General features: G+C 43.1%; 1 protein-coding gene across 3 annotated transcripts in view; it reads right to left on the bottom strand.

The window, feature by feature from the left end:
• LOC123508409 (inactive tyrosine-protein kinase 7-like) overlaps nucleotides 1–22,500 on the bottom strand; it is a 79,648-nt gene that overhangs the window by 20,606 nt on the left and 36,542 nt on the right. For all 3 annotated transcript variants that reach the window (XM_045262147.1, XM_045262148.1, XM_045262149.1), the window contains exons 2-7: nucleotides 11,661–11,864; nucleotides 10,166–10,300; nucleotides 9,092–9,218; nucleotides 6,002–6,201; nucleotides 5,197–5,341; nucleotides 2,043–2,176 (exon numbers count right to left, since the gene is read on the bottom strand). In XM_045262147.1, coding sequence (XP_045118082.1) covers nucleotides 2,043–2,176; nucleotides 5,197–5,341; nucleotides 6,002–6,201; nucleotides 9,092–9,218; nucleotides 10,166–10,300; nucleotides 11,661–11,864 — 945 coding nt within the window. The remainder of the gene's footprint in view (nucleotides 1–2,042; nucleotides 2,177–5,196; nucleotides 5,342–6,001; nucleotides 6,202–9,091; nucleotides 9,219–10,165; nucleotides 10,301–11,660; nucleotides 11,865–22,500) is intronic.

Here is a 22,500-nt window from a genome sequence, read left to right as displayed (position 1 = left end):
GAGAGAGAGAGAGAGAGAGAGAGAGAGAGAGAGAGAGAGAGAGAGAGAGAGAGAGAGAGAGAGAGAGAGAGAGAGAGAGAGAGAGAGAGAGAGAGAGAGAGAGAGAGAGAGAGAGAACACCAACCAATCAACAGACAATCAAACAAATAAAGACACACACACACACACACACACACACACACACACACACACACACACACACACACAAAAAAAAAACGAGAAGAGGAAAGAAAAATATCCAGGAAAAATGAAAAAAAAGAAAAGAAACACGAAACAGGAAAGAAAAGAGTCACACGAAACGAAGAGAATACGAAAAAAAAGAAACAGAAAAGAGAAAGAAAAACCAAAAAGAAAAATAGAAAAAAAAAATGAAACTGAGCACATTCCTTCTCTCACAGCTCATCCCAGGAACCCATCACCACCACCACCACCACCACCACAAAAAATAACAAAAAATAAACAAGAAAAACCTCGTAAATGACAGTGCTGGAAATAAATATAAATCTGTGAGGGAAGCATTCATAGCCAAATGTGCTGAAAGGAACAGCTGCCTTGAAATGTTCCCAATAATCTCAGACGGAGTGGAAAGATTAACATTTACAACTAACACAACCATGTCATCCACCCCTCCACTTCGTGCCTCCCTTCACGTGGCCGGGATGAGGGCGCGAGGGGAAACGGAGGAGGCGGTGGTGACGTCCAACGGTATATGAGATAGGGGTACAGATGACAGAGGGGGTAGGATGAGGTCCAACGGTACAGGAGACAGAGGTACAGATGGCAGGGAGGGAAGGGTGAGGTGCAACGGTACATGAGACACTGGTACAGATGACAGGGAGGGAAGAGTGAGGTGCAACGGTACAGGAGACAGGGGTACAGATGGCAGGGAGGGAAGGGTGAGGTGCAACGGTACATGAGACAGGGGTACAGATGACAGGGAGGGAAGGGTGAAGCGCAACGGTACATGAGACAATGGTACAGATGACAGGGAGGGAAGGGTGAGGTGCAACGATACACGAGACAAGGGTACAGATGACAGGGAAGGAAGGAAGAGGGCAGGGGTGAGGTACAACGGTACACAGGAGACAGGGGTACAAATGGCAGGGAGGACACGAGGAGCAGGGGAAGGCAGGGGTGAGGGACAACAGTACACGGGACAGGGGTACAAATGGCAGGGAGGACGCAAAGGACAGAGGAAAGCAGAAGTAATGGACAACGGTGCGCGGGACTGAGGTACACATAGCAGGGGTAGTGCAGGGAGTGTGGAAGGCAGGGGTGAGGGACAATGGTACATGGAACAGGGGTACAAAGAGCACTGGAGAATACAGGGACAGTAGATGGCAGGGGTGATAGACAACGGTACACGGCTAAAGGGTACAGAAAGCAGGGGTGAGTGGCAGGGGTGAGGAACAACGGTACACGGCTAAAGGGTACAGAAAGCAGGGCTGAGTGGCAGGGGTGAGGAACAACGGTACACGGATGAGGAACAGCAGTAAAAAGAACACGGTGGTACTTGAATAGTGAGTGGTACGAGGAACAGAGTACGGGTGATGGCGGTACTAGGGGTAGAGGTGCAATAAGAGGTACACAGAAGTGGTACGTTGAAGAAAGGGCCATATTACAGCCATCAGTAAAAGGGAACAGTGGTACAAGACACAACGGTACCAGAACCAGAGATGAAAGGAGTAGAAGAAAGAGCGATGAAGGAAAAACGGTACAAGAACAACGGTACAAGACCATCAGTACAAGAAAAACGGTACAGGAAAATAGGTACAGGAAACACGGTACAAGAAAAACGGTATAAGAACAACGGTACAAGACCATCAGTACAAGAAAAACGGTACAGGAAAATAGGCACAGGAAACACGGTACAAGAAAAACGGTACAAGAACAACGGTACATGAACAGCAACACAGGAACAATGATACTAAAAACAACAGTACCCACAAGACAACATTGCAAGAAAAAACACTAAAGAACGGTACAGAACAACGGTACAGAACAACGGTACATGAGGAAGGGTAACTAAGGGCAATACCTACAGGCAAGGGTGAGGGTAGCAGCGTAGGAGGAGGAGTAAGGGCGGTCCTTGAGTCGTCCCTTGCATGTATACACGCCCTCATCTCCGACACTCGCCGCCTGCACAACCAGACTCCCGTTCCTCAGCAGCACGTGCCTGAAGGAGACGCAGAAGGTGATGTGGGAGTAAAATATGCTAGAAGAACAGAGGAGATTCAGTACCAGGACGCGTTTCCATATTCATTGTGGTTAATATTTGGTGATTTTATACAGCTTGAGAAACTTACATTGGGATTAGAATAGTAAAGACTGGCCATTAATCTTTTGACCTCCATAGACGCTTCCTAATGTAAATGAAAGCGTCTAGTCACACACAAACAATCAAGGTAAAAATGCCTCTCAGTGCTGAAGGGGTTAAAAAGGGTGGTAATGTTGCAAAGAAAGTGAAAGGATGTTGAGTAAAAAACAAAATGTATATCGTATAAATGAAAAAAAGATGTAACGAAAGTAAATGAAGGTTGAAATTATTAAAAAAAGGTAAAATAAAAGAGAGAATATCGTAATGGTGAGAAATGAGGTGAGCGTCATTAAGAAACTGAAAAAAGTGAGGGGAAAAAAGTTAAAAGACATTGAAATTACAAGAAAAGAAAAAAAAAAGTATCATTAAGAAATTTATTATGAATGTTAAAAAAATACTTGCATATACGTCATGGAGAGAAAAGAAGTCAATATATCTAAAATGACTAATAAAGATAAAAAAAAAAAAATAAGAAAGCAAGAAATAAATGAAAGCTAAAGAAAATGAGAAGAGAAACGAAAATCTAAAAAAAAAAATTACAAAAGGAAGCGAAGAGACGATACGAAGAAAACCAAAGAGAAAAAAAGAGATAGAATAGAGTAAAAGAGAACCTGATAAAAAATATGAAAAGATACAAGAAGTAGGAAAAACACGAATAAAAGGAACTAAAGAAGATACGAGGAAAACCAAAGAGAGAAAAAAAAAGAGAAAATCAGAAAATGTAAAGAAAATCGTGATAACTGTTAACGCAAAGGAAAGGCCAAAAATGGTAACAAAGGAGAGAAAAAGAACACGTAAAAGGAAGGAGAAAAAAATGGATAATGAAAGAGAGAGAGAGAAGAAACGAGAAGGAACGAGACTTAAAAAACAGCAAATGAGGTGGACACTGCAAAAACGAAGTAAAAAAATGTGAAAATAAGAGACAATGTAAAGAATAAATGAGAAAAATGAAGAGAGAGAGAGAGAGAGAGAGAGAGAGAGAGAGAGAGAGAGAGAGAGAGAGAGAGAGAGAGAGAGATATTCCTCTTACATGCTACTGAACTCAAATTACACGTGAAAAAGAAGAAGAAGAAGAAGACAGAAGAAGAAGAAGAAAAAAAAAACAACAACAACAACAACAACAACAACAACAACAACAACAACAACATACAAACAGAAAAAAAAAGAAAATCAAGCAAAAAATATCAAATGATTTCAAAAAGATGCTTGAAAAAAATAGAAGGAAAAGGAAGAGGAGGAGGAGGAGGAGGAGGAGGAGGAGGAGGAGGAGGAGGAGGAGGAGGACGAGGAGGAGGAGGAGGAGAAAAACGAAGGCAAGGAAAAAGAGAAAATGACATTGGCGAAGAAAACGATAATGGCAAGCAAGTAAAAAAGTCAATTTAGAGATAGGACCAGGAAGAGGAAGAGAAGGAGGAAGAGGAGGAGAAAGAGAAGGAGGAGGAGGAGGAGGAGGAGGAGGAGGAGAAGGGAAGGTAGTATAAAGGAGGGAAAAAACACAACGAAAAGTGAAGAAAAAATACACAAGGAAAAACAGCAACCACCACCACCACCACTAGCACCACAACAACAACAAAAACAACAACAACAACCACAGCAACAACAACAACAACAACAACAACAACATCATTCAAATACAAGACAAAAAATCACAAAAGAAGCTGAAAATAAAGAGAGAGAGAGAGAGAGAGAGAGAGAGAGAGAGAGAGAGAGAGAGAGAGAGAGAGAGAGAGAGAGAGAGAGAGAATCGTGGGGAAGAGAAAGGAAAAGACAGTGAAATGGACGAGGGGACAGAATCTTTTATACAGTGAGGTTAAAGATATGAATTAAATGGTCTAATAGAGGAGGGATAATAGTCACCATTAAGGGGAGGCATGGGAGGAGAGGGTCATTAGTGGCCAGTGCAGGTGTGTTTATCATCAAGGTGTGAAGGTTTACATAATTATTCCCAGGGAGTAATTATGAGTAGGAGAGGAGGGAGAGAAGAGAGGGAAGAGGAGGAAGGATGGAGAAGGGACCAGAGAGAGAGAGAGAGAGAGAGAGAGAGAGAGAGAAATGGAAAGGCAGACAGATAGATATACAGATACCTAGACAGACAGAAAGACAGACACAGAAAATGAGGGACGGAGCGACAGAAAGAGAAAGAAGCAGAGACAAAGAGACAAACAGACAGTCAGATATACAGCTATACATTTCCAAGAACCTCACAGACAGACAGACAGACAGACAGACAGACAGACACAAGAAGAACAGATACTACGAAAACATACATCTAACACTCTACTGAAACAAAGAACAAAAGAAAATATCAAAAGAGAAAAGACAGTAGCAGTAGTCGTAGTAGTAGTAGTAGTAGTAGTAGTAGTAGTAGTAGTAGTAGTAGTAGTAGTAGTAAAAATAATACCAATATGAAAATAAAGAAAGAAGATAGCAAAAAGTAGTAGTAGTAGTCATAGTAGCAGTAGTAGTAGTAGTAGTAGTAGCATCAATGAAACTAATATCAAGTAAAGGTAACACCACCACCATTCATTTGAGCAGAGCCTTTCCTACACAAACAATGAATAGAGGCAACAGCGGCGCAGGTAAATCCGGGAAGCGATGAGTGACGGGGAAGGACAAGCCAGAACACACCTGCTGTCCAATCCCTGCCCGCCACTCACTCACCGCTACCTGTGTGCACTCCCATCCACTCCCATCAGCTCCGCCATTGATTCCACTTCCAATCACCACACACACACACACACACACACACACACACACACACACACACACACAAACACACACACAGGGTTTTATCTCTCCTATTTTCTATTTTTTCTTTCTCTTTCCTTCAGGCTCTCTCTCTCTCTCTCTCTCTCTCTCTCTCTCTCTCTCTCTCTCACCTGGAGCTGTTAGTAAGAGGCCCGGCGCCGTTCAGGTACCAGGTAAGGTTGGTGTTGCCTCGGTAGCGGCAGTGCAGCATAGCGCGCAGCCCCGCACCCACCACCAGGGACGCCGGGGCCACCTCGATCTCTGGCACCTTGCTGTCTGGAAGGGGAAGATGGAGTGGGTTATTGGTGGTGGTGGTGGTGGTGGTGGTGGTGGTGGTGGTGGTGGTGGTGGTGGTGGTGGTGGTGGTGGTGGTAAAAAGGTGTGTTAAACTATTGCCTCGTGATATTGATGTATATTAAGAATTACCTACTACTACTACTACTACTACTACTACTACTACTACTACTACTACTACTACTACTACTTCTGCTATTACTACTACTACCATTACTACTACTACCACTATCACTACTTCTATTACCACCACTACTCACCACTACTACTACTACTACCACTACCACTGCTGCTACTGCCACCACCACCACCACCACTGCCACCACCACCACCACCACCACCACCACCACCACCACTCACCACCACCACCACCACCACCACCACTACTACTACTACTACTACTACTACTACTACTACTACTACTACTACTACTACTATTACTACTACCACTACCACTACCACTACCACTACAACAATATTAACAAAAAATAACATCCATAACTTTAAATTAGACTTATAAACTCCTCTTCCAATAACAACAACAACAACAACAACAACAACAACAACAATTACTACTACTACTACTACTACTACTACTACTACTACTACTACTATTACTACAACACTGACATCGGAACCTACCTTTGAGGGCGAGGGTGAGAGGTGTGTGAGTGGTGGTGACGGTGAGAGGGGCAGCGGAGGGGAGAGGAACACCTGGTGGCTTATAGACGGAGGCCCTGCAGGTGTACACGCCGTTGTGAGTCGCCGCGTCGTAATTGGAGATAGAGAGACGCTTCCTGGAGACACTGATTCCCTTCACTCCGTCTGCCTCTTCTCCATTCCTGACGAAGGCGACGAAGGAGGTGAAACAGAGAAAATAAAGAGGAAAATGAGTTATGGATGAGAGAGAGAGAGAGAGAGAGAGAGAGAGAGAGAGAGAGAGAGAGAGAGGGAGTGAGTTGATTAAAACGTACACCAGCTCTCACTTTCTCTCTCTCTCTCTCTCTCTCTCTCTCTCTCTCTCTCTCTCTCTCGTGTGTCATTTGTATTTAAAGTTGATCAGGTAGCCAGTGGACAGTACATGTATTCCTCCTCCTCCTCCTCCTCCTCCTCCTCCTCCTCCTAACTCGTCTCTCTGCCCTATTTCACTTACCAAACAACCTTGCAAATGCTTAATAATTTGTTGGTGTTGAACTTCCTTTGTATTCCTTTGTATTCCTCCTCCTCCTCCTCCTTCTCTTCATTTTCCTACTCTATGACCTCTTATTCCTCCTCTCCCGTTTCCTTTAACTTCTCTTTCTCCACTATTTCCTCCTCCTCCTTCCCCTCCTCCTCCTCCTCCTCCTTCTCCTCCTCCTCCTCTTCCTCCTCCTCCTCCTCGTCCTCCTCCTTCTCCTATAAAGTGTAGAAGTTACATGACTTAAGAATCAAAGTTTGCCAATGTGTGTGTGTGTGTGTGTATAGTAAGAGAGAGAGAGAGAGAGAGAGAGAGAGAGAGAGAGAGAGAGAGAGAGTCGCACAAACCATCCTCCAACAGAACATCTTGCCTGAGTTTCACAATGGACCGTGTGTATGTGTGTGTGTGTGTGTGTGTGTGTGTGTGTGTGTGTGTGTGTGCTCAAGGGTGCTGAGGGGGATGTACGACTCGTCTGCAGAATACATTTGTAGCTTGAGACAATACACGCTTGCACACGTGATGGTAATGGCGCCTGAAGTAGTAGTGGTGGTGGTGGTGGTGGTAGTAGTGGTGGTGGTGGAGGGAGAATGGTTCTAAGCTAAGATCCATATTGAGGAAACCCTTTATTCTCTCACCTCGATTGTTTTCAAAGGCCACAGAAATGATGAGGTGGGTATACAAAAGTGTTTCTCCTGTTTATAGTGTAGGAGTGCTGTTAATCTGTCACTAGAACCATTCAAACACTCTAAGAAAACAGTGTGACTTCAGCTTTTAACCTCTTCAGTAGTGAGAAGCATTATTACCATGAGTTTTGTGTGTAATTAGACGATTTCATTTGCACCAGGGAGGGTCTATAGAGGTCAGAAGATCAATGGCCAGTCTTCACTGTACTAATCCCTCACATAAGTTTCTGAAGCTGTATAAAATCACCAAATAGTAAGCAGAATGACGAGGAAATCGAGTCTTGGTACAGAAGAGGTTAAAAAGTAATAGAAGTGTTTCATAATTCTTAAGTGATTTATAAATGAGTCCTGAATAAAATACATTCATACAAGTAATCTTTTAGTGTTAATTATGACTGACTTTTTCATGTGTCGTAAAGCTGAGATTATTTCGAAGCAATCTATGAGTAATGAGATTTAAAAGTGTGCAGCTGTAGAGAAGAAAATAAAAAGCTTGCCGGCCAAATGTAAGGGAAGGAATGAAAATGGTGATAATTCCAGAAACTCATCCAGAAACTAGGTAAGAAAAAAACGAAGGACGAAAGAAAGAAAGAGAGAAAGAAAGAAGGAAAAAAGAAAGTGAGACAAAAAGGAAGGAAGAAAGGAAAAAGAAAGGAAGAAAAAAAAAAGAAAGATAAGGAAGGAAAGAATAAAAAATAAAAGAAAGAAGTAAAAGGGAGGAAAGAAAGATAGAAAGAATAGATGGAAGGAAGGAAGTAAGAAAAATCAAACAAAAGGATAAAAAAAAGGAAGAAACGAAAAAAAAGATAGCAAGAACTGAAGAAAGAAAAAGGAAAAAGGAACGAAAAGAAAGAGAAAAGAAAGAAAATAAAAAACAAAGAAAAGGAGAAAAAATAGAAACCAAAACAAAGAAAACAACCATAAAAAACACAAAGCAAACACAAAATATTGGAAAGAAACAAAAGAACAAACCAAATAAAAAATCCTAAAAAAAGAAAGAAAACACTAGAAAACACACAAAAAAGAAAGAAAACAGAAAATACACAAAAAAGAAAGAAAACATTAGAAAACACACAAAAAGAAAGAAAACACTAGAAAACACAAAAAAAAGAAAGAAAACACTAGAAAACACACAAAAGAACGAAAACACTAGAAAACACACAAAATAGAAAGAAAACATTAGAAAACACGCAAAAAAGAAACAAAACACTAGAAAACACACAAAAAAGAAAGAAAACATTTGAAAACCCACAAAATAGAAAGAAAACACTAGAAAACACAAAATATGAAGAAAACATTAGAAAACCCACAAAAACATTAGAAAACATACAAAAAGAAAGAAAACATTAGAAAACAAAACAAAAAAAACATTACACAACACAAAAAAAGAAAGAAAACATTGGAAAACACACAAAATAGAAAGAAAACATTAGAAAACCCTAAAAAAAAGAAGGAACCAAATTAAGAAAAGAAAAAATATTAGAAACCAAAAAAATAAAGAAAACATTAAAAACTTTAAAATAGAAACCAAATTCAGAAAACTTTCCAATAAGAAAAGAAAACATTAGAAAACCCTAAAAAGAAAGAAAAAAAAAAAGAAAACAATAGAAAACCCAAAGAGAAATATTAAGCAAAGTAAACAAAGAGACAAGACAAAGAAAAAAATAAAGAAAGAAAACCATCATAACACACACACACACACACACACACACACACACACACACACACACACACACACACACACACACACACACACACACACATAAAGCAAAGTGACAAGGCAAAGTACTGGAAAGGGGAGCGTCACTCTTAATCACACAAGGTAGGAGGTAGGTAGGTAAACGGGTGGCGGGAGGAAGGCAGCTCTCTCACCTGTGCCAGACGTAGTAAAGGTCCGGCCCGCCTTCTACCCTGCACCTTAACTTGACCGAGGAGCCGCTGCGGAGTGCCCCCTTCTCCTTCGGGTCGGCCAGCACCACCCTTGACTCCTCCCCAACCCCTGCAACGATAAGGATGATGCTGTGTGTGTGTGTGTGTGTGTGTGTGTGACTCTCTCTCTCTCTCTCTCTCTCTCTCTCTCTCTCTCGGTCTGCCTGTCTATCTGTTTCTCTGTCTGCCTGTCTATCTGTTTCTCTGTCTGCCTCTCTCTCTCTCTCTCTCTCTCTCTCTCTCTCTCTCTCTCTCTCTCTCTCTCTCTCTCTCTCTCTCTCTCTCTCTCTCTCTCTCTCTCTCTGGTTTGCCTGTCTATCTGTTTCTCTGTCTGCCTGACTATCTGTTTCTCTGTCTGCCTCTCTCTCTCTCTCTCTCTCTCTCTCTCTCTCTCCACGCAGCATCCGGGATACACTAAACATATCGATCGTCGCGTAGAGAGAGAGAGAGAGAGAGAGAGAGAGAGAGAGAGAGAGACCAACTTTCATATCATCATTCTCAGTACACGCTACACATTTTCCATTTTTTTTTTTTTTATTCACAAACAAAGTCAAAAGCAGTCAATGAACTCTTGATGCAAATAGAAAGAAAAAAAAAAAGAACTACGTATTCACCTTTTTATATATTCACTTACGAAAAAGGAAATGAAAAAAAGTATACAATATCAAATGAAGGAATGAATAACGGAATTAATCTCACTCGTACCTCGTTCTGCAAAAGGAGATTAATATTACACACGCACAAGCACGCACACACGCACGCACGTTTATGTAAGCTCGCCTCAAAAGCCAGATGTGTGTTTTGTGTGTGAGCGTCGTTTTTTTAAGAAGTTTCCCCTTGAATACTGTTGCGGCAAAATTCGTTTTCTTTGACGCCCGTGTTCTTTGATGAGATTTGTAAAGGATTATGACGTCATCTGACTGTGCCTTGTTGACTGTTCTCTTAGGCGGCGCAACAGGTTAGTGACACGCAGGTAACCACTCTCTCTCTCTCTCTCTCTCTCTCTCTCTCTCTCACACAGCACGGTGAGAGTGGCGGGCAGCGAGGTGAGGGCGAAGCCAGAGGTGGTGTTGTGGGCAATACAGGTGTACTCTCCGGTGTCCTCAGGTGTGGCGCGGCTAATTACCAGGTCAGCTGTTCCCCTGGCGCCCCCTGCAATTGTGGAGGTGGAGGAGGAGGAGGAGGAGGAGGAGGAGGAGGAGGAGGAGGAGGGAGGAGGAGGAGAAGTAAGAGGAAGGTAAACAGAATTGGTATGATTGGCAAGTTGAAGAGAATTGATGTTTGAACAGAGAGAGAGAGAGAGAGAGAGAGAGAGAGAGAGAGAGAGAGAGAGAGAGAGAGAGAGAGAGAGAGAGATTATACATACATTAGGAAAGAAAAGACTAAGAAAATCATGTCAACCTCTTCAGTACTGGGACACATTTTTACCCTGAGATTTGTGTACGATTAGACCATTTTATTGACATTAGGAAGGGTCTATGGCGGTCAGAAGATTAATGGCCACAGTCTTCACTATCTTAATCCCCCACATGAGTTTGTGAAGGTGTGTAAAATCACCAAATAGTAAGCAGAATGAATATGAGAACACGTCATGTTACTGAAGGGGTTGATAGTGCATCACCAACACTACTAGTACAGATCAAACTAAATAGGCCTACTAACACTTTAACTATCTATCTACTCAATTAACCAGAAAACACACTAAACACACTCAGTCTACACAACAAGGCTACACTCGCACATACTCAAACACCCTTCAAACAGATTCCAACCCTATATATTCACACTTTCCCTCATCATTTCCTCCCTTGTCCTCAGTTTTCCACAACCTCACAATTCCTGGTACCATTTCCACCCTCATTCAATCTTCATAACTCCCCTCACTCTCCCCTCACTCTCCTCTCACACGCCCCTCACACGCCCTCTTATCTCCAGCACACCTTTATCTACACCTCCTTACTTCCCCTCACATTTCAACGCGCACCTCCTCGCACAATCTCCTCCTCCTCCTCCTCCTCCTCTTCTTCATTCCTATTTCAGAGCCACAATAGCAACATTACCCTGGCCTTCGTAACCCTTGCTTCCATTCATCTCGACCCCAAGCTTCCCTGCCGCCCCGCCTGGTTCCTCCCGGCGCCACACAGCCATTGGTTATGTATTACCTCCTCCACTCATTTGGTGCTCTAATTTGTGCCTTGTCCGTCTCGCGTCTCTCTTGAGGACTTCCTGTTTAGTGCTGAGTTACACGTCCGCCACTTTGTTGATGTTTGTACAGCCGCGTGACACTCCAGCAAGTCATATTTACTTGTATTTGTTGATTCCAAAATCTGTATTTGTCTTTCCTTGGTGTAATGTCTGATACATAACCCATGAGTCACCTGAAGCTTCACCTGCCTCACCTGCCTCACCTGCCTCGTCTCACCTGGACTAACGGGTTATATTGATCTATCCACTCGCACGTGTTTACCTGGCAAACCTTCATTAACCTCTCGGAAAGCAGGTGTCGGCTTACCTCTCACGCGGCGCCTGGAGGAGTAGGTGATGGGGCGGCCGTCCAGGTTCCAGGTGAGGGTGATGCTGGCGGCGTCGGACACAGCGCAGCGTAACACCCTCTCCTCCCCGGCAGCGACCCTCCCAGTAGCAGGCCAAGAGCTGAAGTAGAAGATGTCCCCGCCTGCCGCCCGCACCCCGCCGCCCACCGCCACACACGCCACAGCTGCGGTGACACGAAGCGAGGGGTGAGTTCCAAGTGCCAGCGGTCATAGGAGGGAGGCACAACGAGGGATATACATGCAAGGGTGAGTGGAGAAATAGTAGTGTGGGGTGCAGCAGCTTGCCTCGCTACCCGGTCACTCCCCACGGCGGCGGAGAAGCAAGGGAAGGATGAGAGCGCGACGAAGGGAGGCGAAGGAGACAAGAGGGAAGGTCAGACAATGGCAGGAAATATATGCAGTGGTGAACGTCAGGGAAATGGTAATATACAGGGCAGTGAGTCGCCGTCTGCCACATCTGCAGGAGCGTGAGGGGCAGGGTGAACATGAGCGTGGAGAGAGAGAAAGAGAGAGGGAAGAGAGAGAGATAAACAGAGAGACAGGAAGAACACAATGAAATCAGCAAGCGAGGGACATGAATTGCAGGGTTACGTTGGGCACATGTCATCAAAACCTTCACTCTCGTCTACTACAGCTGCAGGAGACGAGAGGGAGAGATGAACATGAGCCTGGAGAGAGGGAGAGAAACACACACACACACACACACACACACACACACACACACACACACACACACACACACATGAATTACAAAAGATACGCTGTTCAAATGTCATCAAATCCTCCACTCTCTTCTATCACAGCTGCAGGAGACGAGAGGAACTGATAAATATGACCCTGTAGAGAATAAAGACACACACACACACACACACACACACACACACACACACACACACACACACACACACACACACACATGAATTACAAAGGTACACTGCTCACATGTCACCAAAACCATCACTCCGTTTAATATGATTCGGGTTTCCTTCCTTCATTCCTTCATCATCGTCATACAAGTGAGGTGACACAGTACTCTGACTGTAACCCTAAGAGACATCCACTGGTATCCTCGCTTAATTAAAACAACAAACAACAGAGGGCGGTACTCCCACGCTCCCACACACACACACATCACTTTCATTTGACGCAACACAGAAATAAAGAAAGAAACAAACAAACTGAAATAGGGTGAAAATAAAGTAAGGAGGAGGAGGAGGAGGAGGAGGAGGAGGAGAAAGACAAGGAAGAGAAGGAATAGGAGGATGAAAGGAAAGACAGAGATGAGGAAAACGGCGAGAAAGACAAAGAGAAGGAAGAGGAGGGAGAAGGAAGGAGAAAGATAAGAAGGAGGAAGTGAAAAAGGAGAGAGACAATGAGAACGATAAAGACGAGGAAGAGGAGGCTGTGGTGACGATGGGGAAGGAGGAGGAGGAGGAGGAGGAGGAGGATAACGAGGACAAGAAGAAACAATGAGAAAGGAACGGAAGGACAAGGAGGAAGAATGAAAAAAAAGAAGAGGAGGAAGAAGAAATAAAGGAAGAAGAAAAGGAAGAAGAGGAGGAGACGGAGGAGAAAAACAATGAGAAGAAAAAGAAAGAGAAATAAAAAGCAGAAACAAAAGAAAGAAGGAGAAAGAAGAAGAAGAGAAGAAAGAGAGGAAGAAGAAGAAGGAGAACAACGACAAAAAGCAAGAACGAGAAGAAACGCAATGAAAAAGCAACACAAAAAGTGAGAGAAAAAAAAGAAGGAAGGAAGAATAAAGAAGAAGGAAGAAGGAGGAAGAGAAGGAGGGCGCAGCAGTGGTGTAGATGGCACTGAACTTAATACTACCATCACCATCAACCTCTTCAGGAGAACCACGCCCCTTCCTCGCCACCCTGCCATCTTCCCATCTTCATTAATAAACCCGTAAGGAGGAGGCGCTGCTGTAATGCTTAAAGGGTGAACTCTAAGGAGCATGTCACTTTCATACACACACACACACACACACACACACACACACACACAGACACACAGCCGAGTACCCAGCGACAGTATCCACACAATATCCGCTTATATCCTCCCAAGTGACTGGAAATAAGCGCTCTCTTAGTTTCGCTTTAAGGTTTTTCTCTCTCTCCTCAGATTTGCAGCAATAATAACACGTAATCTCTAAAAGCTTCTGGACTGCATGAGAGAGAGAAAAAAAAATCCTTTGTAGTGCCGCGGCGGGAGGGACCAAGAGAGAGAGAGAGAGAGAGAGAGAGAGAGAGAGAGAGAGAGAGAGAGAGAGAGAGAGAGAGAGAGACGCAGGGAGCAAGGGGGAAGAGAAATATGTAAAATGAGAGAAGAGGAACAGTAAAGGCAAAGATAAAGCAGAAGAAAGAAGGAAAGAGGAAGAAAAGAAGAAAAGAAACCACAAAAGAAAGAGAAGAATGAGGAAGGAAGAGGAAGAGGAAGAGGAGAAAAACATGAGAAAGAGAAAGACAGGAGGAAAGAACATGAAACACAAGAGAGAGAGAGAGAGAGAGAGAGAGAGAGAGAGAGAGAGAGAGAGAGAGTCATGACGGGAGATAAAAAGACACAGAGAGGGAGGAATAGAGGGAGGGAGAGAGAGAGAGAGAAAAAAAAAAAAAGTGAGGGGAGAGAGAGGGAGAGGGGAGAGAGAGTGGTAATCTGCGGCCAACATGACAATCTCGTGTGATTCTGTTGATTTTAATGACTATACTCTTCCCCTCGTCCCCTTCCTCCTCCTCCTCTTCCTCCTCCTCCTCCTCCTCCTCACTCTCGCCTAGGGCCCAGAGTCGCGTGTACGTCCCAGCTTAGTCAAACAGCCAGACGTAGCCGAAGTGGGACGCATAATTTCTCACTTAACACTGCCCTGGTCGCGTCCCTTTCTCCCGTCACTCCGATACACTCCCTCTGCCTTCCTCACAGCTCCTCCCACCTCGCCATCTCCCTCCTTCCTCTCCTTTTCCTTGCTATTGTCTTGTGTTCTCTTTCTCTGTTTCTGGAGGTGTGAAGGGAAGGAAAAAGCGTTATCTCTCTATTTTTTTTTCTTTTTTTTTCTCCTATTTCTTTTCTTTTCTCTTCTTTATCTTGCATTTGTTTCCTATCTTTTCCTCCGTTTTGTCTTGTTTTCTCTCTCTCTCTCTCTCTCTCTCTCTCTCTCTCTCTCTCTCTCTCTGTTTCTGGGTGTGTAAAGGGAAGGAAAGAACACTAACTTATTTTTTTCCTATTTTTGGTTTATCTTGCATTTTGTTTCCTTTCTTTTCCTTGCTTTTGTCTTGTGTTCTCTCTTTCTCTCTGTCTCTGGGGGTGTAAAGGGAAGGGAAAAGCGTTATCTCTTTATTTTTCCTTCTCTCTGCTTCTATTTTTCTCCTTTTCTCTGCTTCATCCTGCATCTTTCCTCTCTCTTCCCTGGTTTTGTCATGTGTTTTCCCTTTACCTCTCTGTTTCTGGAGGCGTAAAGGGAAGGAAAACGCGCTGCTTCTCTTTTCTTTTCTGTTTCTTTTGCATTTTCCTCTTCCTTATGTTCGTAAAGGAAGAAAAAAGACGGTTCTCTATTTTGATCTCTTTTCCCTATTTTATCACGTGTTTTCCCTTCCTCTCTAGTTGTGGAGTCCTTAATTTATTTCTTTTCCATCTCTTTTCTATTTTCTTCTTTCTTCTGTTTATAAAGGGGAGGAAAAACAACAAACTCTATATTTCTTTCCCTTTTCCCTGGTTTATCTTGCATTTCCACCTTCGCTCTGGCTCCGTAAGAGTTGTAAATGAAAGCAAACATCACTACCTCTTTTTTTTTATTTCTTTTCTTTTTTCCTCTTCCTTGTGTTCGTAAAGGGAAGGAAAAACAACAAACTCTATATTTCTTTCCCTTTTCCCTGGTTTGTCACGTGCTTTCCCTTTCTCACCAGTTGTGGAGTTATTTCTATCTTTTCTATTTCTCTTGCATTTTCCTCTTTCTTGTATTCGTAAAGGGGAGGAAAAACAACCAGCTCTCTATTTCTTTCCCTTTTCCCTTGTTTATCTTGCATTTCCACCTTCGCTCTGGCTCCGTATGAGGTGTAAAAGAACACAAACAACGCTGCCTCTGTTTCCTTTTTATTTTCCTCTTCCTTATGTCCGTAAAGGAGAGGAAAAACAACCAGCTCTCTATTTCTTTCCATTTTCCCTTGTTTATCTTGCATTTCCACCTTCGCTCTGGCTCCGTAAGAGTTGTAAAGGGAGGAGAAAAGCCGCCAGCCGTGAAAATAGTAATGGATTGTTACTCACAGGCGCTAGCTGTTTGTTTTTGTTTGTGTTTCGCTCACCCGCCGCTAGAGGCACCACTTCACCTCCCGCCTCCGTGAAACTTCGTGCAAATGACACAATATTGTATTTTTTTTCTATTGCTGTTGTTTTTCTTTTTTTTCTTCTCTGGCGCGTTCCGGGAAGACTGTCTATGTGTGTGTGTGTGTGTGTGTGTGTGTGTGTGTTTTTTTCTCTATCCTTTTCGTTTCCTCCAGCTGTCTAAATATTACTTCCCGGCAGAAATGAGAGCGTGGGAGGGAAAGATACGAGAGAGGGGGAAGAAAGTAAAGTAGGTTGGTGGAAGTAAAGAGAGAAAGAGAGAGAGAGAGAGGGAAAAATAAAAAATGGCAAGCGTATGCCGTCACGGAAAGCAAAGTAGGTGGCGGTGGTAAGGAAAAAAATATAAAGAGAAAGAGAGAGAGAGAGAGAGAGAGAGAGAGAGAGAGAGAAAGGAAAAATAAGAAATGACAAGCGTAAGCCGTCGTGGAAAGCAAAGTAGGTGGCGGCAGTAAGGAAAAAACAGAGAGAGAAACAGAGAAAGAGAAAAAGGAAGGAAAAATAAGAAATGACAAGTGTGAGGCGTCGCGGAAAGCAAAGTGAGTACGCGGCAGTAAAAGGAAAAAAAAAAAAATTGAGAGAGAGGGAAACAGAGAAAGAGAAGGAGAAAAAAAATGAAGGAAAAATAATAAATGGTACAAGTGAAAGCGAAGTGGAAACAAGAAAGGGAAAATACAATTACTGCAGGCGAGGTTAAACTGCACATTGTCCCCACATTTTTTTGGATAACAAGGAAAGAAAAACATAGAGGAAATGCCTGACCTTCATTTTTCCCTACACCACCACCACCACCATCACCACCACCACCACCACTACATTTTAGCCACAATCCTCCTTCCACACTACCACATCACCGCCTCCACCACAATCCCCGCCGTTACCACCACAGACACACTCGCAAAATTAAACCTTAGAGTAAAGGAGAAATTAAAGCAAATGAGGAGGAGGAGGAAGAAGAGGAGGAGGAGGAGGAGGAGGAGGAGGAAGAGGAGGAGAGCAAGAGGAGGAAAATGAAGATGGGAAGTCAGAGGAAGAGGGTAGAAAGGGAAAAAAGTGAAGGGTGAGGTTGAGGAAAATGAAGATAGGGAGAGGGGAGAGAAAGGGGAAGAAGAGGAGGAAGAGAAATAGAAGATAGGAAAGGGAAGATAAAACAAGGGAAAGGGGAGGAGAAAGGGGAAATAAGACAAAGGGATGGAAGGAGGAAGAAGAGAAGGAAGAAAAGGAGGAGGAGGAGGAGGAGGAGGAGGAGGAGGAGGGATGAACAACAAGAAGTAAATGAAGATAGGAAGTCAAAGAAGAAGACAAAGAGTAAAAAAAGTGAAAAGAGAACAAAAGAAAAAAAAACAAATCAAGTCAAAGAGGAGGAGAAAAAGAGGAAAAGAGGAAAAAAAGAGGAAAATAAAGATAGAAAGTCACGGAGGAAGAAGACAAAGGAGGACAAAAAAAGAAGGAGAACAAGAAGAGGAAGAGGAGGAAAGAGGACAAAGAGGAGGGAGGAGGACAAAGAGGGGAAAAAAATAAGGGGAAAGAAAAGGTTGCGCCTACTTAATGGCTCCCCCAATAAGCTGGGAAATTGAAGTTTTTTTTTTTCCCTTTATACTTGAAAGAGGGGAAAAAAGGGATGGGGGAAAAAAAGAGAGGGGAAAAATCTCGTTCAGCTTAAAGTGGCGTATTCCATCCCACTGGCCGTGTACACCACAGACAGCTGTACACACACACACACACACACACACACACACACACACACACACACACACACACACACAGGCAGGCACAGGATTATTAGTAAAATCTTTTCTCGAATCCAAGAATGAAAGAGAAAGAAAGAAAGAAAGAAAGAAAGGAAGAAAGAAAGGAAGGAAGGACGAAAGAAAGGAAGGAAGGAAGGAAGGAAGGAAAGAAGGAAGGAAGGAAAAAAGAAAGGAGATAGAGACGTTAATAAGGAAATAAGCGCAAGAAAGAGCGAGAGAAAGAGAAAGAAAGAAAGAAAGGAAGAAAAAAGAAAGAAAGAAAAAAAGGAGATAGACGATAAGGAAAAAGAAGGAAAAAAGAGAGAAAGAGAGAAAGAAGGAAAGAAAGAAAGAAAGAAAGAAAATAAAAGAAAGTAAGAAAGGAGATAGACGCTGATAAGAAAAAAAAGAAGAGAAAGAGAGAAAGAAAGAAAGAGAGAGAGAGAAAGAAGGAGAGAAAAAAAAGAAAGAAAGAGGGAGATAGACGCTAATAAGAAGCAAATCCGCTAAGACGAACCGACAGACACACAGACAGACAGACAAACAGACAGACAGACAGACAGACAGACGGAGGTGAGGAAATACTACAGTTAGAGGTAGGATCAAGAGAGAGAGAGAGAGAGAGAGAGAGAGAGAGAGAGAGAGAAAGAATGTATGTGTGTGTGTGTGTGTGTGTGTGTGTGTGTGTGTGTGTGTGTGTTTCTCTACTAATGAGAAAGATTTTTGGGTAACGAATAATGAAGGATGAAAAAACAAACAAACAGATAAACAGACATAGACAGACAAACAGACACACAGACAAACAAAAAGAGGTAGACAGAAACGGACAGACACAAAGAGAGACAGAGATAAACAGGAACAGATAGACGGACATGAATAAACAGGTAGAGGACAACAGGCAAACAGATCGACGGGCAGACAAATGAATATAAACAAAAACAAAGATAGACAGACAGATAGATAGACAGAAATAGATAGACAGACAGACAGATAAGTGAATAGAAATACACAAACAGGCAGACAGAAGGAGAAACAGATCAAATAGAGAGATAGAAACTGGATGACAAAATAGAGATAGACAGACAAACAGGAAAATAGACAGGCAAATAGACAGAGACAGACAAAATAGATAGACAGAAATAGGGACAAATAGACAGAGAGACAGACAAAATAGATAGACAGAAATAGACAGGCAAATAAGGAAATAGACAAACAGAGATAGACAAATAGACAGACAAACAGACAGACAAGCAGACAGGCAGACAGAGCGACAGACAAACTAGAGAGAGACAAACAGTTCGGTGATAAACGATAGACAAATAGACAAACAAACAAACAGACAGACAGACAGATAGAGACAGAGAGACAGAGAGACAGACAAAATAAAGAGAAAGAGACAGAAACAGACAGGCAAAACAGAGATATACAAATGGACAAACAGGCAGATAGACAGACAGAGACACATAGACAGACAGATAAAGACAGATAGACAGAGAAACAGGCAAACAGAAAAACAGACAGTTAGACAGAGAGACAGACAGAGAGGCAGAAAAACAGACAGGTAGACAAATAGACAGAGAGAGAGAGAGAGAGAGAGAGAGAGAGAGAGAGAGAGAGAGAGAGAGAACAGACAGGTAGACAGATGAACAGACAGACAGACACTGAGCAGGGTATATTGATGTCTAATTCACTCTCTGCATTGCCGTGCGTGTGTGTTATTCAGCATTCTCGTATTGACAAAAGCTATGTATGCACGCACGCTGCCAATGTATGTATGTATGTATGTATGTATGTATGTAGCAGCGGGGGTGGGGGGGGATTCTAATACACTTTCTTCCGTTTTCTGTTGCCGTCTTCTCGTTTTCTTTTCCACAATCACACGCTTCGTTAAATTTCATGCATACAAGGTTTATTCTCTCATACATATACACACTTTCCTGAGCCCAATTGTTATGCTGAGTTAGTGTATTGGGAGGAAACTATAATTGTACCTCTCTCTCTCTCTCTCTCTCTCTCTCTCTCTCTCTCTCTCTCTCTCTCTCTCTCTCTCTCTCTCTCTCTCTCTCTCTCTCTCTCTCTCTCTCTCTCTCTCTCTCTGAATCATCAATCCTCTCTCCTCCTCATCCTCCTCCTCTCTTCCTTCTCCTCCTCCTCCTCTTCCTCCTTCTGCTCCTGTTCCTCCTCCTCTTCCTCCTCCTCCTCCTCCTCCTCCTGTTCCTCCTGCTGTTCCTTTTCCTCCTGCTCTTCTCTACCTCTTGCTTCTCTTCCTGTCCCTCCTCTTGTTCCTCCTGCCCCTTCTCCTCCTCCTCTTTCTCCTCCTGTTTCTTCTCCTCCTCCTCCTCCTCCTCCTCCTGTTCTTTCTCCTCATCTTTCTCCTTCTCATCCCCCTCCTGTTCCTTCTTCTCCTCCTTTTTCTTCTCCTCCTCCTGTTCATCCTCCTCCTCCTCCTCCTCCTCCTCCTCCTCCTGTTCATCCTCCTCCTCATCCTCCTCCTCCTGCTCCTCCTCCTCTTCCTCTTGCTTCCTGCGTCTCCACGGGCAATTAAACAAGGCGACTATGGCTTTCCAATACACCTCGACAGACACCCTGGCCTCCTTATGGCACTCTCTGGGTCACTGGCGAGGCACAGCAAGGAAAACATGCGGGGGAGGAATAAGGGGAAAAGGGGAAAGGGGAGATAAGATAAGGAGAGGGGAAAGGGAGGGTAAGATACTGGGAAGGAAGAGGGAAATGGAAAAGGGAATTGGAAGGCATTGGGGAGGATAGGAGGGAGGGAAGAGGGAAAGGAGAAACGAGAAATAAGATAAGAAAGGGGAAAGAGAGGATAAGACACTAGGAAAGGGGAAAAAAAGACACTGGGAAGGGTAGGAAGAAGAGGAAAAAGAGAGAAAAAGAAGAGGGAGAGATAAGATAAGGGAAGAAAAGGGAAATTAAAATAAGGAAATTAGAAAAAGATGAAATACCGGAAGAGGGGGCAAAGGAAGACACAAGGAGGGCGGAGGAAGAAAGAGGAAAGAGAAATTGGAAAAGAGGAGGGCAAAAAAATAAGATAAGGGGAAAAGAGAGGAAGGATGAGACAATGGAAGAGGGGAAAGGGAGACAGAGCACAGGTAAAGGGAGGGAAAGGGGAAGGAGGAGGAGGAGGAGGAGGAGGTTGACAGTGTGAAAAAAAAAGAAGAAAAGGAGTAAGGAAATGACAACAAAAGAAAATGGGAACAAAGATAATGACGATAAGCAAGGTAAGAAACAAAAGGAGGGAAGAAAATGAAAGAATATCAAGTTGGAGGAAGAAAGTTTTGGTTGGAAAAAAATGAGTGAGAGAGTGAGTGAGAGTGAGTGAGAGTGAGTGAGCGAGTGAGCAAAAGAGTAAATGAGTAAATGAGAGAATGAGAGAATGAATGAGTGGGTGTTTGAGTGAGAGTGAGTGAGTGAGTGAGTGAGTGAGCGAGTGAGTGATTAAACAGTAACACAGTAACACAATTGATAGAAAACGGGAACGAGGGGAAAAAGAGAGGAAAAGAGAGAAATGAGAGGGAAAATAAGGGAATTTGGTATGTAAAGCGTATGGAAAGAGAGAGAGAGAGAGAGAGAGAGAGAGAGAGAGAGAGAGAGAGAGAGAGAGAGAAAGTATAAGAAGACCTGATGATGTTATCGAATTCCCTTGAGATGAGGAAGAGAAAGGGGAAGAGAAGGAGAGAGAGAAAGAAGGAAGAGAGAGAGAGAGGGGGAGAGAGAAAGAGTAAGAGGGGAGGAGGTAAGAAAAGAGTCTGATATGAGTGAGAGCAGTTAGATAGAAAGATTAGAGCAAGAGAGAGAGAGAGAGAGAGAGAGAGAGAGAGAAAGAAAGAAAGAGAGAGATAAAGAAAGAAAGAAAAAAAAGAAACAGACAGACAGACACACAGACAAACAGACAAACATTCTTGACCACACACACATCGAAAAAAAAAACAATGAAAAAGAAAGAAAATTCACAAAAACAAAGGGGAAAAAAGGGGAAACAGGAAAACAAGGGGGAGTAATTTTAAGGGAGAGAGGAGTTTGACACTAAAGGGAATGAGAAGAAATGAGGGAAAGAAAGGGGAAGTTACCTGGGATTTAAGGAATTAGAGGGAGGGAGAGGAAGGGAGGGGAATGACTGAAGGGGGATAAGGAACTTGGGGAGTGGGGACTGACTGGGAGATTAAAGGGAAAATAGGAAGAGAAGAGGAGAGATAGAAGAGATAAATAAGAGAATGGGTCCCTGTGTTCTAGTTTACGAAAAGGAGAAAGAGAAGGAGGAGGAGAAATAGAAAGAAAGGAAGAAAAAGAGGAAGGAGAAGAAGGAATAGAAATATATGTGAGTAAATTAGAATAGAAAGGAAAAAGGAAATAGATTACAGAGAGAGAGAGAGAGAGAGAGAGAGAGAGAGAGAGAGAGAGAATATAATAATAGCTACCATTCATATTTTGACCTAAATAAATAAAGAAGAGAAAGACGAGAAAGAGAAGGAGAAAAGAGATTAAGGAAGAGAGAGAGAGAGAGAGAGAGAGAGAGAGAGAGAGAGAGAGAGAGAGAGAGAGAGAGAGAGAGAGAGAGAGAGAGAGAGAGAAATAACAACAAGATAGAGATAAAGAAGATGAGAGAAAGAGAAGAAGAGAAGGAAGAGAGAAAGGAGGGTAAAAAATGAGTCAGAGAGAGAGAGAGAGAGAGAGAGAGAGAGAGAGAGAGAGAGAGAGAGAGAGAGAGAGAGAGAGAGAGAGA

The sequence above is a fragment of the Portunus trituberculatus genome, chromosome 24 (genome assembly GCF_017591435.1).
Source record: "Portunus trituberculatus isolate SZX2019 chromosome 24, ASM1759143v1, whole genome shotgun sequence".
NCBI classification, from domain to species: domain Eukaryota; kingdom Metazoa; phylum Arthropoda; class Malacostraca; order Decapoda; family Portunidae; genus Portunus; species Portunus trituberculatus.
The sequence above is the reverse complement of the archived record's forward strand: the minus strand, read 5'-3'. Positions and strand labels throughout refer to the sequence as shown.